The 16,790-nt window shown below is 42.2% G+C and overlaps 2 protein-coding genes and 1 long non-coding RNA gene across 3 annotated transcripts in view; 1 reads left to right on the forward strand and 2 right to left on the reverse strand.

Moving 5' to 3' along the window:
- Positions 1 to 1,667, reverse strand: part of LOC113097704 (uncharacterized) — a 1,955-nt gene extending 288 nt beyond the window's left edge. The window contains exons 1-2 of the long non-coding RNA XR_003288930.1: positions 1,264 to 1,667; positions 475 to 896 (exon numbers count right to left, since the gene is read on the reverse strand). This is a non-coding gene — a long non-coding RNA (uncharacterized LOC113097704). The remainder of the gene's footprint in view (positions 1 to 474; positions 897 to 1,263) is intronic.
- Positions 1,668 to 3,199: 1,532 nt separating this feature from the next.
- On the forward strand, positions 3,200 to 6,017 carry LOC113097701 (vimentin-like). Its single transcript, XM_026262963.1, has 3 exons — positions 3,200 to 3,711; positions 3,855 to 4,517; positions 5,411 to 6,017. The coding sequence occupies exons 1-3, from the start codon at positions 3,264 to 3,266 to the stop codon at positions 5,437 to 5,439; spliced, it is 1,140 nt and encodes a 379-aa protein (XP_026118748.1). The 5' UTR covers positions 3,200 to 3,263; the 3' UTR covers positions 5,440 to 6,017.
- Positions 6,018 to 6,152: 135 nt separating this feature from the next.
- LOC113097700 (nucleolar protein 14-like) lies at positions 6,153 to 14,893 on the reverse strand. The gene is made up of 18 exons (XM_026262961.1): positions 14,546 to 14,893; positions 14,137 to 14,271; positions 13,825 to 13,966; positions 13,596 to 13,735; positions 12,864 to 12,998; positions 12,651 to 12,773; positions 12,445 to 12,576; positions 11,723 to 12,017; positions 11,485 to 11,615; positions 10,762 to 10,847; positions 10,185 to 10,320; positions 9,994 to 10,095; positions 9,751 to 9,904; positions 9,248 to 9,407; positions 7,463 to 7,610; positions 7,270 to 7,388; positions 6,601 to 6,756; positions 6,153 to 6,354 (listed from the first exon to the last, which is right to left on the reverse strand). The coding sequence occupies exons 1-18, from the start codon at positions 14,732 to 14,734 to the stop codon at positions 6,258 to 6,260; spliced, it is 2,580 nt and encodes an 859-aa protein (XP_026118746.1). The 5' UTR covers positions 14,735 to 14,893; the 3' UTR covers positions 6,153 to 6,257.
- Positions 14,894 to 16,790: the final 1,897 nt, after the last annotated feature.

The raw sequence follows: 16,790 nt of genomic DNA on the forward strand, positions 1-16,790 counted from the left end.
AAATACTGTCAATATTGTCCATACTGTAAATACTGTCAATACTGTAAATACTGTCAATATTGTCCATACCGTAAATACTGTCAATATTGTCCATACTGTAAATACTGTCAATATTGTCCATACTGTAAATACTGTCCATACTGTAAATACTGTCCATACTGTAAATACTGTCACTATTGTCCATACTGTAAATACTGTCAATATTGTCCATACTGTAAATACTGTCCATACTGTAAATACTGTCAATATTGTCCATACTGTAAATACTGTCCATACTGTAAATACTGTCAATATTGTCCATACTGCAAACACTGTAAATACTGTCCATACTGTAAATACCGCCAATACTGAAAATACTGTCCATACTTTAAATACTGTCAATACTGTAAATACAGTCAATACTTTAAATACAGTCAATACTGTAAATAATGTCAATATTGTCCATACTGCAAATACTGTAAATACTGTAAATACCGTAGCACACATCCTCAAACTCAAGCACTTCGGACATGTATTTGTGCAGAACTGAGACACAGCTGTCTAGAGGAGGCAGAAAGAGTCTTTTATAATATAAAGGATAAGGATATTAACAGTACTGTACCGTAACTCAGCAGAGGATGCTGTATTACTGTATTTACAGTAACTGACTGACTGTGTTTACTGTATAGTCTGTTGTGTGGTTTTGAACTCTTCTCTTCTAGTGCTCTTCTTCTTCTGTAAGATCACTTTACAGTAGTGTAGTGACAGCAGAGTTTATGGTGAATATTACTGTATCTCTGTGGTGCTGTATCCCAGAAGCAGATCTCACTACTGTTCTGCTTTGTGTGTCATCTGAGCCCAAAGATACGATTCTGACAGAAGACAATGTGTTTTTGACTTTAATGTTTGATGTTGACCTGAAAGAATGAAGTTTGGAGGAGTTGATGTGTCGTTAATATGAACTAACAATGATCAAAACTTAAAACTTCTCATTTACAGCTATATTTATACAGCATATAAATTAATACAATGTTAACAAATAAAACTTTTGATTTTAATAGTTGATGCATAATAATAATAATGAACGAATGCATTTTATGATCTAAGATCTGAAAAATAATAGATAAATAATAGCCTACTTTTTTAAAAATTGCATTCATCAATGTTAATTCATGGTAGATAATAATGCGTTAATTACTCTTTTTTACTGGAAAACTAGAAAAACGTTTGTTTGTTTTTATTAATTCTAGCTCGTGGTCCGTCTGTATTAGAGAACTCGATCACCTTGTGTGCTTCCTGAATGTGTGAAGTTCCGCGTGTGTAACGCGCCGCGGAGCGTCATCTGGAGCGCGTCAGACGCTCAGCTCAGAGGATGAAAGAGAAAGCCGCTCTGCTTCCGGCCAAACACTGGCGCATCTCCATGACGACGCTCGCGCAGGTGTGCCGCGGCAGGTAAGAGGTTTCCCGCGGGGACGGCCTCGGTCGCCATGACGACCGCGTACTCTACAAACACATTCCTCAGGATCTCCCGGGAAAGCGGCACCTTGTTGTGGTTGTTGTTGATGTTGCCATGGCGCCGCAGGTGAGTTCGTGACGCTCGTGACGCACAAGCAAACCGCCGCAGGAAAGCCGCTCGACAGGTCACGAGAGATTCCGGAAGAGTGTGTTTACCCAGAATTCCTAGCTGTCCCCGTGTGTGTGTGTGTTCTGTTCTCCTGAAAATGATGAAGATTGAGGCTGTGAGAGATTAGAAGATCTGTGGTTGCCCTCTGCTGGAAGACACACACACGCTATCTCTCTCTCTCTCTCTCTCTCTCTCTCTCACACACACACACACACAAACACACACCAGGACGGGTTTGTAATTATAGACTTAACAATGAATTTCAAATGCATCTGTCATCAACACAATTTACACAAAGAATAGATGCAACAATGTTATAATCCATAAACTGCAGCAAAAGAACATTAAATCAAACACCTGTCCCTGCAGCACAGAAGCAGCATCAGTGTCACAGATGTATATCTGTAGAAATAGACAACAATACACTGTATGAGTCACAATCACACATTTCTCTTTTATGACAAAAAATCAGAGAATCATGTTCATGAAGATATTTAGTAAATCTCCTACTGCAAATATATCAAAACTTAATGTTTGATTAGTAATATGCATTGCTAAGATCTTCATCTGAACAACTTTAAAGATGATTTTCTCAATATTTAGATTTTTTTGCTCCCTCAGATTCCAGATGTTCAGATATTGTCCTCCGAACAAACCAGACATCACTGGAGAGATGATTTATTCACCTTCAGATGATGTAGAAACCTCAGTTAAAAAAAGTGTCTCATATAATGTTTGTCAATTGCACAATTTTTCTCTTAAAGACCAGACCCTGGATAACTCACTGCAGACTGATCTTTCTGTTCACCGACGCTGTCAGTCTGTCTCTCAACATGAACAGAGATCAGGAGGGAAAAGAAGACAGTTACGTGTGTGTGTGTGTGTGTGTGTCATTAACACTCATCAATCACTGAAACAAATGAAACGCTGAGGATGTTAATATTCTCATGAGACAATCACATTCCAGCTGGACAACAGACACACGTCATACTTCAGCTCCAATCCGTGATCCTTAAATCTGTTCCTGTGAAAGACCCGCTTTAGTGCTGTCCTGGATTAGAAACTCCGTTTAGGATTGGCTTGTCTAATCAAGACAGAAAGATAATAAAAATGACCAAAAAAAAATGTATGACCATATAGAAATTAAAAAAACTTAATAGAAATGACAAGATCACAAAACAAAATTACTAAAACTGACAAAAACTCAACTGAAAATATTAAAACGAATTCAAGCTATTATCATATAACTAGTTTCTCAGTAGTAGTAAAATAACCCTGGGTTCCACAGACTCTAAATATAAGCATTCCCCAAACATCTGACGAACGGATGGGAAACCTGTGGAAAGTGTTCATCTGCTTGAGTCCAGTCCTGCAGGTGTGTGTCTGAGATTAGAGATGGAGGATCAGTGCAGCTCACACGCTCCAGATATGTGTTACTGAAGTGTGAGGAGCTGCTGGCCTCCAAACCTCTAATTAATGACAACGATCCGAGAGATAATGAGAAACACTGGCCTTCGAACTCTGGCAGGAGCGTCATGATCCGCTTTTAGACCACGTCAGAACCTCACAAGACTTTCAAGAGACTCTGCCAGATTCCTGACCGGCCCATATAAACCCGGCGAGCGTCTCCCAGAGCCAAAGCTTCCTCCGAGTCTGAATCATGAGAGGTTCGTCGTACTCACAGAAGAGCCTGAGCGTCAGTGGCTCCAGCAGGATGAGGGTCCAGAGCCCGTCTCCGTCCCGGTGCCGCGGACGCTCCGGAGTCCAGGCCCAGCCGGTGGAAGTGGCCACCGAGATCCACCAGCTCCACGCCGACGAGAAGCAGGAGATGCAGGAGCTGAACGTGCGCTTCGCCGGATACATCCAGAAGGTCCAGGCGCTGGAGCAGAGGAACAGCGCTCTGAGAGCCGAGCTGGAGAGCCTTCAGGGACGCTTCAAGGGAGGACCCTCCGGCCTCGGAGACGAGTACCAGCTCAAGTTTAAAGAGATGAGGGACCTGATCGAAGCCCTGACCGCTGAGAAGGGAGCGGCTGACATCGAGAGAGGATACATCCAGGAGGAGCTGGAGGTCTGGAGACTCAAGCTGGACGAGGAGATGGCCATCAAAGGTGAGATGTGAGATACAGAAGACTCCATGGATGTTCTTCATAAAACCATTTTAACCTTTATTTAACCAAATTCAAATGAACTTACAAAAGGGTCACTGCCAGTAAGAGTCTACTGCATGACTAAATCTCTCTCTGGTCCACAGAGGAGGCGGAGATGATCCTCCGTGAGTTCCGTCAGGACGTGGATAACGCGACGCTGCAGAAGGCAGACCTGGAGAAGCGCATTGAGCAGCTGGTGGACGAGATCGAGTTCCTGAAGAAGCTCCACGACGAGGAAGTGTCGGACCTCCTCAAGCAGATCGAGGAGTCCAAGGTGACGGTGGAGCTGGACTCCGACAGACCGGATCTGGCCGCTTACCTGCGCAACATGCGCTCCGAGATCGAGTCTGTGGCCGCTCGCAACGTCCAGGAGGCAGAGAAGTGGTACAAGGGCAAATTCGACACTCTGAAGGATCAAGCCAGCAAACACGAGGACAAGATGAAGAGCATGAAGGAGGAGATCAGCGTCTTCCACAACCAGGTGACGGATCTGCAGAACCAGATCGACGGGCTGAGGGCGAGGAACGGGGCGCTGGAGCAGCAGCTGGAGGACATGGAGGAGGCACACCTGGACAAGACGGCCGGTCTGGAGGACATCATCGTCCAGCTGGAGAGCCAGCTGTGCCAGACCAAGCTGGAGATGGGGAAATACATGGCTGACTACCAGGAGCTGCTCCACATCAAGCTGAAGCTGGACGCTGAGATCGCCACCTACAGGAAGCTTCTGGAAGCAGAGGAGAAGCGGCTCGGGATCTCCGTCGCAGAAGGTCTGTCAGTGTAATGCATTCATTCTGTCTTTTAATCACAGTTACTTCTGAAGCAACTGCATCAAACACTGCGCTGACGATAGAATCGTTCTATTTAAAAACAACAGTGGATTCAACCTCAAAATGTGTTTAATGTAACCTTCTTCCTGGACGGTTCAAGAAGACTTCATGCAACTTTATATTATTTATTTGAAAGAATTAAAAGAGAAATGTCATGTTGTTCAACGAGTCGAGGTTGAGTGTCGAGTTAAAAAAATAAAAGACATCCAACCAAATTTAAATTCTTTCAAATATAAAATTAGAAAGTAATTAGTAAAAAGTAAATGCAATTCTTTTAAGAGAGTAATTAGTACGGTAATCTAGGTGTAATTAGTAATTAATCATATTTTAAGTAACTTACCCAACACCGCTAGTTACATGTGACTAAATTAAGTAATTTCTTTAACTAGTTACAATAACATTTCTTTTATAATTAGAGTTCTTGAGAAAAAGTATTTAATAGATTGCATGAGCTACTGTAAAAGTCACCAGTGTTTCAGGAGTTCAGGACACATGCTTATTCCATAACTCTTTGATTTCCTATTTGGGTTTGTGTATATGCTTTATTTTGATGAACTGTATTTCCAAGGCAGTGTTAGCTGTGCAAAGATATGATTTCATAAACACTTTATTTTAAGGTGTCCTCATTACATTTACTTACTATTATAACAATACATTATGCATAATTACAAGCATGTAACCCTAAACCAGACCCTAATCATCCTAACCCTGAGCATATAGCGAGTACATGTAGTTATTAATATCACTCAGTAATTCTGAGTTCTCCAGCTGTAGCTGACAGAAAGGTCTTGGTGTGGATCTGTTCTGATGTGTTTGTGTCTTGTTTCCTCAAGCGCTGACAGAAGAGAGAAGCGTACAGTAGACACACACACACACACGGCCTGAAGATCAGCCTCCTCAGACTCACACACTCAATAAAGCTGGAGATGAATGCACACCGGTGTCTGCTGTGTTCTGCTTCTAATGAAACGCTTCAGTGATGTTAGAACGAACGCTTTATTCCTGAGTTTCTGCACTGATTGGTTCCTTACTAATGTTCATTTGGATGAAAAGTAAACTTGAGCTGAAATGACACTGTTGTGTTCTGTAGAGTTGATTTACAACGGAAACTGTCATAATTCATAATTATCATAATTCATGAACAGAGTTATTAAACTGCACTGTTTTTGTCTCATCGTCTCCAGTACAGATATATATAAAAATGTAATTAAGATACATTTACTTTAGAAGCAAGGTGACATTAGATATCAAGAAAAACTTGTAATGAGATTAAGGTTAAAGCAAGAACAAATATCGCCAATCAGTCAGAAAGTCATTTGTTTTCCCTTTTGATTAATCAGATTTTTCTGAGCCCATTGGATGATATTTGTTCTTGTTTTAAACTCACTTCATTTTGACATTTCTTAATATCTCCTGTCATTTTGCATGCACACTAAAGTTTCTGAGCAGTAGGACTTTTGAGTGTTTTTAAAGAAGAATAAATGTAAAAAGAAACACACACATATATATATATATATATATATTTTTTGGCAGTGCAAAACTCATTTAAAAAAGAAACTGGAGTCCATCAGATGAAGAAAGATCTCACTGCAAAGCTTTATTTCTCAATCGGTCAGATATAAAACCCCTATCATGAGGAGAACTGTACAGTTTCCCAGAGTACTGAAGCAGCTGATGACATCACTTCCTGTTCTTCCTCTTGAGGGCCTTCCACTCTCCCTCCTGAGTGGCCAGACTTCCATACAGCTCCTTCACCTTCCTCTTCCTCTCCGCATCCCTGACACACACACACGAGCAGGGTCAGAGACTGATGTGATGAAGCACAATCACATGACACACTTTCTCACACACACACACACTCTCTCACACACACACTCTCACACACACACTCTCTCTCTCTCTCACACACACTCTCACACACTCTCAACCACACACTCTCTCTCTATCACTCTCTCTCACACACACACACTCTCTCTCTCTCTCACACACACACACACACTCTCTCTCTCTCACACACACACACCTGCTCATGACGTCGTTCAGCTTCTCGTGGGCCAGGAAGCGTGTGTCCTTCCGGATCTCTCTCAGCGCTCCCTTAAACTCCCGCTTGTATTTGTGCTTGAGCCGCTCGTGCTCCTTCTCCTCCTTCGTGTTCCCTCGCTTCTTACCGTAATCCAGTCTGCAGGAGACACCAGACACAAGACAGATTCCAGCACATTAACAGATGGGGCTTTTATTCCAATAACACTAACTACTGTCCTGGAAAAAAGCATTTATTATGATAACAATACTATATTAAAGTACTGATAGAATTGTTATTAATATTAAATTACCTTACAAAACTTATTAATGATTTTGAAATATTTACTGTTCATCAAGACTGAATATATTTGATCAAAAAAGAAAGCAATAATATAGTGCTTTTATATATATATATATAGTATATATAGTTTTTAATATATTATAATGTTATTAGTGTGAAAACTGGAGCAGTCACATGATCTTTTAGAAATCATTATAATTTATTGACTCAAGAAACATTTCAATGTTGAAAACTATTTTGTGTGATACACTTTGTTTTTCAGGATTTAAAGCTAAAGAGAAATTTTATTGAAAAGTATTACTTTGCATTTATCAAAATAATCAAAAATAATCTCATGAATAAAATGATTGTAGTTGATGTTTCACTCACATCTGCACTATTTTGGGTGTGAAGAGCTTCAGTGGGATGGGTTTCTTCTTCTTGAACACCAGAGGTGCATGCTGGGAAGGCTTCTCAGGAATGGCGTCTAAGATCTCTCTGTGAAGATCCTGCACACAAACACATCAGAATGAATGCTAACACACTGATGACTGTGAATCTGATGGTGAAGCAGATGCTGAACCTGGAGAGGGGCGGGGTAACCCTCCACAGGAAGATGCTTGAGAAGCAGCGCTCTGATTGGCTGGAAGATGTGAGCGTATGACGGCAGGTCTTTATAGAGCGATGTGCATCTCTTCACCAGATCCAGACAGGAATCAATGAGCGACAGCCTGAAACACACACACAGCATTATTAAACACCTGCTAACACTTACAGTATATAGTGCATTACATAAGTACTTGCTTACATAAGATGCTTTAATTATGGCTTTTTATAAATGCAATCCTATGATCTCATGAATAATTGTAACCAGTCATAATAAATCTATTCATTCTTATTCTATTATTCTATTCACTTTTACATGCATTAGTGTAATGCATTAAAATTAGCATATTTCAGACATTTTTATAATGCATTATAACATACATTATGAACACCTACAACAATGCATTTTACATTAAGGCTTCAAGAACAGTTCATACACAAAAAACATTTCAAACACAAGTGTGATTATAGTGCTTTAGATAAAAGTGATTTAAAAGTAATCAAAAGGTGCATCCGAAATAAAGATAAAGCAAGAAATAAACAGGAATTAAAAAAATGAAACAGAAATACAAAGATCAATCAATAATGTAATCAGTAACTGGTGTATGTGTGTGTGTGTGAGTGAGTGTATGAGTGAGTTGAGAGTGTGTGTGTGTGTGTGTGTTTGAGTGGGTGAGTCTGCGTGAGTGAATGAGTGTGCGAGAATGTGCAAGAAAGTGTACGTGAGAGAGTGTTAATGAGTGCGTGAGAGTGTACGTGAATGAGTGTGCGAGAGAGTGCGAGTGAATGAATGTGAGTGAATAAGTGTGAGTGAATGAGTGTGCGAGAGAGTGCGAGAGTGAGTGAATGAGTGCGCAAGAATGAGTGTGAGTGAATGAGTGTGCGAGAGAGAGTGAATGAGTGTGCGAGAATGAGTGCGCGAGAATGAGTGCGCGAGAATGAGTGCGCGAGAGTGCAAGTGTGTGAATGTGTGAGTGAATGAGTGTGTGAGAGTGTGAATGAGTGTGCGTGAATGAGTGTGAGAGTGTGCGAGAGTGTGAGTGAATGAGTCTGAGTGAATGAGTGTGCGAGAGTGCAAGTGTGTGAATGTGTGAGTGAGCGAGAGTGTGTGAATGAGTGTGCGAGTGTGCGAGAGTGTGAGTGAATGAGTGTGCGAGAATGTGAGTGAATGAGTGTGAGTGAATGTGCGAGAGTGTGAGTGAATGAGTGTGAGTGAATGAGTGTGTGAGTGTGAGTGAATGAATGCGAGAAATTGTGCGAGAGTGAGTGAATGAGTGTGCGAGAGTGTGTGAGTGTGCGTGAATGAGTGTGCGAGAGTGTGCGTGAATGAGTGTGCGAGAGTGTAAGTGAATGAGTCTGCGAGAGAGTGTGAGTGTGCGTGAATGAGTGTGCGAGAGTGTGAGTGAATGAGTGTGCGAGAGTGTGAGTGAATGAGTGTGCGAGAGTGTAAGTGAATGAGTGTGCGAGAGAGTGTAAGTGAATGAGTGTGCGAGAGAGTGTAAGTGAATGAGTGTGCGAGAGAGTGTAAGTGAATGAGTGTGCGAGAGAGTGTAAGTGAATGAGTCTGCGAGAGAGTGTGTGAGTGAATGAGTGTGCGAGAGAGTGTAAGTGAATGAGTGTGCGAGAGAGTGTGCATGTGTGCATGAGTGTGTGCGCGTGAGTGTGAATGAGTGTGTGAGAGATAGTGTGCATGAGAGAGTGAGTGTAAGAGTGAGTGAGTGTGTGAGTGAATGAGAGTGTGATAGTCTGTGTGTGTGTGTACCTGAAGTGGTCTCTCTCCACTGGACTCTGGGCTGTGACTCTGTGAGCTGTTTGCAGAGAAATGGGTTTCCTGTTCCAGCTGTGAGACACACTCGGATCCTTCAGAACCAGCAGATCACAGTTCTTCCCCTGCCGTCTGAAGGGACTCACCACCGTATAACCTACACACACACACACACACAGGTCACGTGAGCATGCACAGCTGTTCAGAATCAAATGCTCAGGCTGAACATGTGAATACAGTAATGCCTCTGTCACTCATGAAGATGGACACAAGCAGAAAGGAAACACCCAGATTCCTCTTCCTGTTTCCACATGAGTAGCTCGTTAGGTTTGATCAGGTGTAGTAAAATCTTACTGAACACTTGAGAATGTAGAAAATTTCCCATCAGAGGCAGACATGACACTCCACCCCGACACAGCAGATCACACCACACACACAGATTCCTGCTGCTCGTTAACACACACACACACTCACTCACTCTCACACACACACTGCAGTACCCGTGTTGTGTTTGTCGGACACGGACAGGTGCAGGAGTCCCAGCAGGAAGTTCAGCAGTTCTGGGAAGATCCTCTGAGACAGAGAGACGAACTCCAGCGCCAGACAGCAGAGGATCAGACCCTTACACACGTCCTCCAGAGAGACGACAGCACACTGAAACACACACACACACACACACACACAGAGTCAGCACATCAAGGAAGCGTCTGTATGACTTAAACTCATGACAGGAACACACAGACCCTGGTGAGCGCCTGACTGATGTAGAGGAAGGCTGGAGTCATCACTGGATGTCTGAAGTCTGACGAGGGGAACAGCAGCGCCGCGATCTTCAGGAGGACCAGCTGCACACACACACACACACACATACGATGAGCTCAGGGTCAGCCTCTCGTCTCTGTATCTGTGAACCTGTTTCGGTGCATCTGCGCACCATGTCCAGATCAGGCATCGGCGCTCGACCTTTGACCTCCAGCGTCTCCTCCATGCTGTGGCCGCTGTCGCTGAGTAACGTCTGCACGGCTTTACACGCGGCCTCAGGAAACATCTGACACAGACCGCAGATCTGACTGCAGAACACACACACACGAGCATAGAGATAAGCTCACATCATCTGAGTGTGTGTGTGTGTGTGTGAGAGAGAGAGAGAATGTGTGTGTGTGTGTGTGTGAGAGAGAGAGAGAGAGAGAGAGAGAGAGAATGTGTGTGTGTGTGTGTGTGAGTGAGAGAGAGAGAGAGAGAGAGAGAGAGAGAGAGAGAATGTGTGTGTGTGTGTGTGTGTGTGTGTGTGAGTGAGAGAGAGAGAGAATGTGTGTGTGTGTGTGTGAGAGAGAGAGAGAGAGAGAGAATGTGTGTGTGTGTGTGTGTGAGAGAGAGAGAGAGAGAGAGAGATAGAGAGAATGTGTGTGTGTGTGTGTGTGAGAGAGAGAGAGAGAGAGAGAGAGAGAGAGAATGTGTGTGTGTGTGTGAGTGAGTGAGAGAGAGAGAGAGAGAATGTGCGTGTTACTCACGGGATGAGTGCACTGACGGTTTTTAGATCAGGAGGATTCTGGGTAGCGAGATCACCAACATACTCCAGCAGAAACCCGAACAACTTCTGAACACAGAATGAAACACAATCACATTTAACACACACACACACACACACACACACACACTGTGTGACATCTACATAGACAGCATCCTGACAGACTCAAAGAAATCACTTCAAGTGAGGAAATCAAAAACTGTCAAACAACTTATATTGAAGCACTTGAGATGTTTAACTAAAACCATAAAGGATTTTTAATTAAATACGATACAAAATAACCCAAAATAAAATACAAAAACCTAAATGTTTAAATGTTACTTTCTGAAATCGCTTTCCAGAAAAGCTTTACACAAAGACAATATCCTGCAACTACAGCAAAAGACAAACAGCAAAGAACAGCACAATTAGAAACTAATCAAAAGCAAAAATTATGTTTACGAATAATTCGTTTTAAGAATAATATTTTTATTTCTGAAACTTGAAAACTTTTTTTCGCACTTTAATTTTGGTGCATTACTGTTCAATTTAAAATAAATAATACAGATTTACATCTGGTTTATACGTGACCTTTATTTTCCTAACTTCCTGCATGCTGAAGATGACCGAGCTGACCTCACCAGAGAAAACCCTACACTAACATCTAGTGGACTGTAGGGAAAGTGATTCATTATTCTAGGGTTGATGACCTGTAAGTGTGTCTGACCTGTAGCTTGGCCTTGTTTCCTGCGGCCAGACTGGGATGGTGACACTTGAGCGTTCGGTCCAGTATGACACACTGCTGCTCGGATTCATGATCCTGCAGGAGCTGCTTCAGATCACTGTAACTCTCCGGAGCTGACACACACACACACACACACACACACACACACACACAGGACAGGTTAATTTAGACTGGGAGCAGCAGGTCAGGTGAGCGGGTGGTGATCATGTGACTGTGGTACCTGGGAAGGTGTAGGGCAGTTCTGCTCTGGCTGCTTCCTGTACAGCTTTCTTCTGCTCCTCAATCACTGCTGGAGGCTCTTCAGCACACTCCTGTTCTTCCTCAGTGCTCTGACCATCCTCATCCTCACTGCCCTCATCAGACTGCAGGTCACAGTGACCTTCATCATCCTCATCCTCCTCCTCCTCATCTTGACCCTCAGCATCATCTCCATCATCCTCCTCCTCCTCTCCTCCCTCTTCATCCTCCTCCTCCTCTTTCTCCTCCTCCTCTCCCTCGATGTTCCATTTACCGTCCTGCAGAGAGAGAGAAGCACGTGTCTGTTACTGATGTACACACATTTCTATCACACACAGTGCATCATTACTGTGTTTTCAGTCAAGTCAGGTCTATTTCTGCAGAGCTTCATAAAGTACAGACTGTTTCAAAGCAACCTCACAGAGATAAACAGGAAAATAACTCGGAAAATTACTCTATTATGAAAGTCAATGGTAGACCATTTTCACTACTTTCATTACATTTTTTCTAAATTGAATATTTTAATTGAAAACATTTCATATGTAAAATGTAGACAGAAGCAGTCATCAGTAACGCAGATGTATATTTACAGAAATAGACAACAATACACTGTATGAGTCACAATGATACATTTCTCTTTGATGCCAAATATCAGTGTGTAAGTGTGACTGTGTAAGTGTGTGTGTGTGTGTGTGTGTGTCTCACCTTGTAAGCGAGTGTTTTGCGGTCGTCTCCGTCCAGCATGAATCCATCATTCATATCGTCAGCAGAGATGTGTGTGTTGGTCTGACCGGCCTCTTCCTCAGCGTCTCCCATCATCCTCTTCAGTCTGTCGGCCTGGAACACAAACACACATCAGTGAGCTCTTCCTCCTCCTCTTCCTCAGGCGTCCAGCTGCCGGAGCTCAGTACCTCCAGAGTCTGCAGGCGATGTCTCTCCTCTCGGGCGAGCTCCTCCGCACTCTTCAGCTTCTCTGACGGCTGAGCCTTCATCTCGAAGCCCAGCTCTCGCACCATCATGTCGTACTGGTCCAGCTGGCACACACACACACACACACACACACACAGTGTCAGAGCAGCACACACAGGAGCAGCATCAGTGTGTAGACGCAGGTGTCTCAGTACCTTGGGTTTGTCCGTCTCGTCCTTCCTCTCTGCTTTAGGGGTTTTGTGTGCCAGAAGGTTCTGGATGGATCTCCAGTCCTGATCCAGTTTCTCCGTCAGCTCCTGCGCCTCCTCCTTCTGCGTCTGACGCTCGCGCTGACAAGATCAACAGCACCAGCGTTAAAGAACCGCTCACAGACAGAACGTTCAATAATCACTCTAACTCTACTATTATAACAGTAACATCGAGGACAATATTGCTGGAATCACTTTTAGAGCTGTGTTTCTCCAGCTGATGATAAAAACACAATCAGAGGATTCTCAACTAAACAGCTTGAGCAGTCTCAGAAAGTGTGGACGATAATACCGCTAATTATCATTACAAATACTGTTACAGTTATCATTATATTTATGATTACAGATGTTATATTTATTGTTACAGCTTTTGTTAGCTATAATTTACGTTACAGCTCTCATAGTAATTGTTACAGATGATATTGTTACAAATGTTGGTACAGTTATAGTTACTGTTACAGATGTTATCGCTATTATCACAGTTGACGTTATTGTTACAGCTGTTGTTACAGTTATATTTGTAAGTATCACAGTTATCATTACAGCTATTATAGATTTCATTAGTTATCATACAGCTATCCAGTTACCGTTCTTGGTGTGGTGATGTTTAAGGATGAGACAGGATGATGTTTAAACACAGTAAAGTAACTTCTGTAATGCGAGGACACACTCTCTGACCTTCTCCTGTTTGGATTTGATGATGAGCTCCTCGATCAGCTCCTGTCGTGATCTGGGCTTGTGTTCTTCTTCATCATCTCCAGCGCTCTTCTTCCTCAGCAGACCTCCACCGCCGCCGAAGTGTGTGGCGGTCAGTTCAGCTGCAGACCCATCCATCAACACATCAGTTACTGAGCGTCACAATCCGTGATTATTGATACGTGATGATCCTTCATGTTTACTGCATCACCTGACAGCAGGCCCTTCTCCTCAGAGTCACTGTCGCTGTCAATCACATCCGTCATCTTCTCCATCTCCGCGAGAGACTGCCCATAATGGGTCAGCTCCTCTTCCTCGTTCAGATTATACAAGTCCTTCCTGTCCTGAGTGCGCTGCACACACACACACACACACACACACACACACACACACACCAGTGATGATCAGTACATGTTACAGCTGTGGTTCTAGTAATAAAGTTGGTATAGTTACAGCTATGGTTACAGATGTTACGGTAACAGCTGTGGTTCTAGTTCTGGTCACGGATGAGTGTGTGTGTCACCTGTCTCTCCAGCGTGAATCTCTGCAGGATCTTCTCCTCAGGTGTGAGTTTACTGTCATATTCACCGAAGCGTCTGTCGATGAACTTGTTGTTTTTGTCTTTCAGTCTGAACTCCTTCAGGAGAGTCTCCTTCCTCTGAGGAATCAATCACACACTCCATCTGAGACTAATGTTTAATACCATATACATTACATATTATAATACCATAACCCTAAATCAAACCCTAACCATATAGTGAGTACATCTAGCACATTACTAGTACTTAAATGTATAATTACACTGATACAAGGACACCTTAACATAAAGTGTGACCCAAGAGAACAATGTAGCGGTGCAGTGACGTCATCAGACGACAGTGTTTCCTCAAGAACAGTAAACGACCACAAACACAAACATTAGCGTGTTTCACCTTCTGAATGGCTCTGGATCTGGAGACCCCCGGCAGACCCACGTCGTGTTTACTCTTGCGGCCCAAAACATCGAATTTCTTTCGGTTTATCTTCACCTCGAACGGGTTTTTCTGGATCTCCGGAGCCGCTTTAGACTTGCGGACTTTATCGGACAAACCGCGGCTGAACGTCTGCTGCTTCCTCATCATTAAACGCTCTAATCAGATACTACAGAGAAGACCGATAGAATAATTCACTCACATAATCATAATCGTTAAACCGAGCGTTGAATCCCAACAGCGTTTCATCCGTTCACCCTCACAAACTCACGCTGCGCGCACGCGACAGAAGCACACGCGGAGAACGGCGCTGATTGAAAGATGATCGCCTCCTGCGGCCCGGAGAAGATATTTTCCTTTCGCTTTTGTTATTTTAGCATCATTTATATAAATATTTATATTTTGTATGAAATGTTTTATATTTTTGCTTTATTTTAGCATCACTGATATAGTATTATAGTTTTTGTTCTTATTTAGAATTAGATGTACTTTTTTATTTATTTATTTTTTTTGCCAAAAAAAGGTTTTAAGAGATGATTTTAAAACATTTAAAGACTTTTCCAAATTGATATAGGCTGGAGGGCTGTTTCACAGTTTGGGAACTAATAACCGCATGTATTTGTTTATCAAATTTTAGACTCTGATCCAAGAAAACACCTAGATTTTTAATACAGGAAGAAGTAAAAGGAGCATTTTAGTCCAGGTTGAAATTTTCACTGGGGCCAAAGACTATAGCCTAACCTTGGTTTTTGATTCATTCAGAAATAAAATAATTTGAGAGAACCAAATTTTCATCCAGGCATGCAAAAATCAAGTCACATTTATGCAGAAAAGACATCAAACTAGGTCCAACTGAGTCAAAATGTTGTTTTAAAGACGTGGAGGGAGAACATCATGAGAGCAGAAAGAAGGATTCAAATGATTGATAATTTATTTGAGAGACTGGAGAGAAACTGGATCAAAATCACTCCGTATGGCTGAAGAGCAGCAAAATTCAGGTGAAACATTAGCAAGTGGTTGCAACTGAGATCTCAGAGTAGACATTTTATCACAGAAAAACCTTGAGAAACCTTCAAATAATGACACTGAAGGAATTAAAATAACATTTACAGGAGGATTTAAAACAGATTATGACAGGAAATAAGGCTTTAGAACTATGATGATTCTTTGCAATTAAATTAGAAAAATACTTAGACTTAGCTGCTTTCAGAAAAACAGCTAAAAAGATTTTAAGCATTTCATATTAAATTTGCGATTTGTCCTTTCTCCAATTTCGTTCAGCTCTTAACACAAGCTTGCCTCAAAGAGTGGATGTTATCATTGAGCCATGGTTCAGTTTTAGGTTTTGACTTAGGTTTAAGAGGAGCAGTGGTATTCAAAACCTCTAAGCAGTCAGTATTTAACAGACTAAGATGCTGCTCAAAATCCAAGTCAGGTAAAGAGTACAGTAGGAGTAATACTTGAACTTAGCTAAGTAAAAGGCATCGAAAATAATACAGGCATATGATCTGAGAGCAAAGTATCAAAAACCTGAGTATCAGTAATAGAATAGAAAATAGCCTGGCTTTACAGAAACTCACCGATCAGATCACACAGACAGAACAACAACACCCGGACTCTGTTTTTAATCATTCTGGGGGACTTTAACAAAGCCAATCTCTCCCGTGAACTGCCAAAATACAGACAGCATGTTACATGTCCCACCAGAGACAGTAATATATTGGATCACTGTTACACCACAATAAAGGATGATTTCACTCTGTTCCACGAGCAGCTTTGGGACGTTCTGATCACCTTCTGGTTCATCTTATACCGTCCTACAGGCAGAAACTAAAATCAGCTAAACCTGTATCAAGGACTGTAAAAAGATGGACTAATGAAGCAGAGCAGGATTTACAATCGTGTTTTGACCTCACTGATTGGAGTGTTTTTGAAGCTGCTGCCACTGATCTGGATGAACTCACAGAGACCGTAACATCATATATCAGTTTCTGTGAGGATATGTGTATTCCTACAAAGACTCAACTAATTTACAATAATGACAAACCGTGGTTCACTGCAAAACTCAGACAGCTCCGTCAGGCCAAAGGAGATGCTTACGTGAAGGGGGACAATGTCTTGTATAAACAGGCTAAATACACATTGGAAAAGGAGATCAAAGTGGCAAAGAGGAATTATTCTGGAAAAATAAGGACTCAGTTCACTT

This window comes from Carassius auratus, unplaced genomic scaffold, assembly GCF_003368295.1.
Source record: "Carassius auratus strain Wakin unplaced genomic scaffold, ASM336829v1 scaf_tig00216378, whole genome shotgun sequence".
Lineage (NCBI taxonomy): Eukaryota > Metazoa > Chordata > Actinopteri > Cypriniformes > Cyprinidae > Carassius > Carassius auratus.

Excerpts from the sequence above, each read along its gene's own strand:
- LOC113097701 (XM_026262963.1), top strand. The coding sequence starts at position 3,264 with ATGAGAGGTTCGTCGTACTCACAGAAGAGCCTGAGCGTCAGTGGCTCC. Across the intron at positions 3,712-3,854 it reads CGAGGAGATGGCCATCAAAG|AGGAGGCGGAGATGATCCTC; the intron begins GTGAGATGTGAG and ends TCTGGTCCACAG. Across the intron at positions 4,518-5,410 it reads CGGGATCTCCGTCGCAGAAG|CGCTGACAGAAGAGAGAAGC; the intron begins GTCTGTCAGTGT and ends TGTTTCCTCAAG.
- LOC113097700 (XM_026262961.1), bottom strand. The coding sequence starts at position 14,734 with ATGATGAGGAAGCAGCAGACGTTCAGCCGCGGTTTGTCCGATAAAGTC. Across the intron at positions 12,577-12,650 it reads ATCGCCTGCAGACTCTGGAG|GCCGACAGACTGAAGAGGAT; the intron begins GTACTGAGCTCC and ends TTTGTGTTCCAG. Across the intron at positions 7,611-9,247 it reads GTGGAGAGAGACCACTTCAG|GCTGTCGCTCATTGATTCCT; the intron begins GTACACACACAC and ends TGTGTGTTTCAG.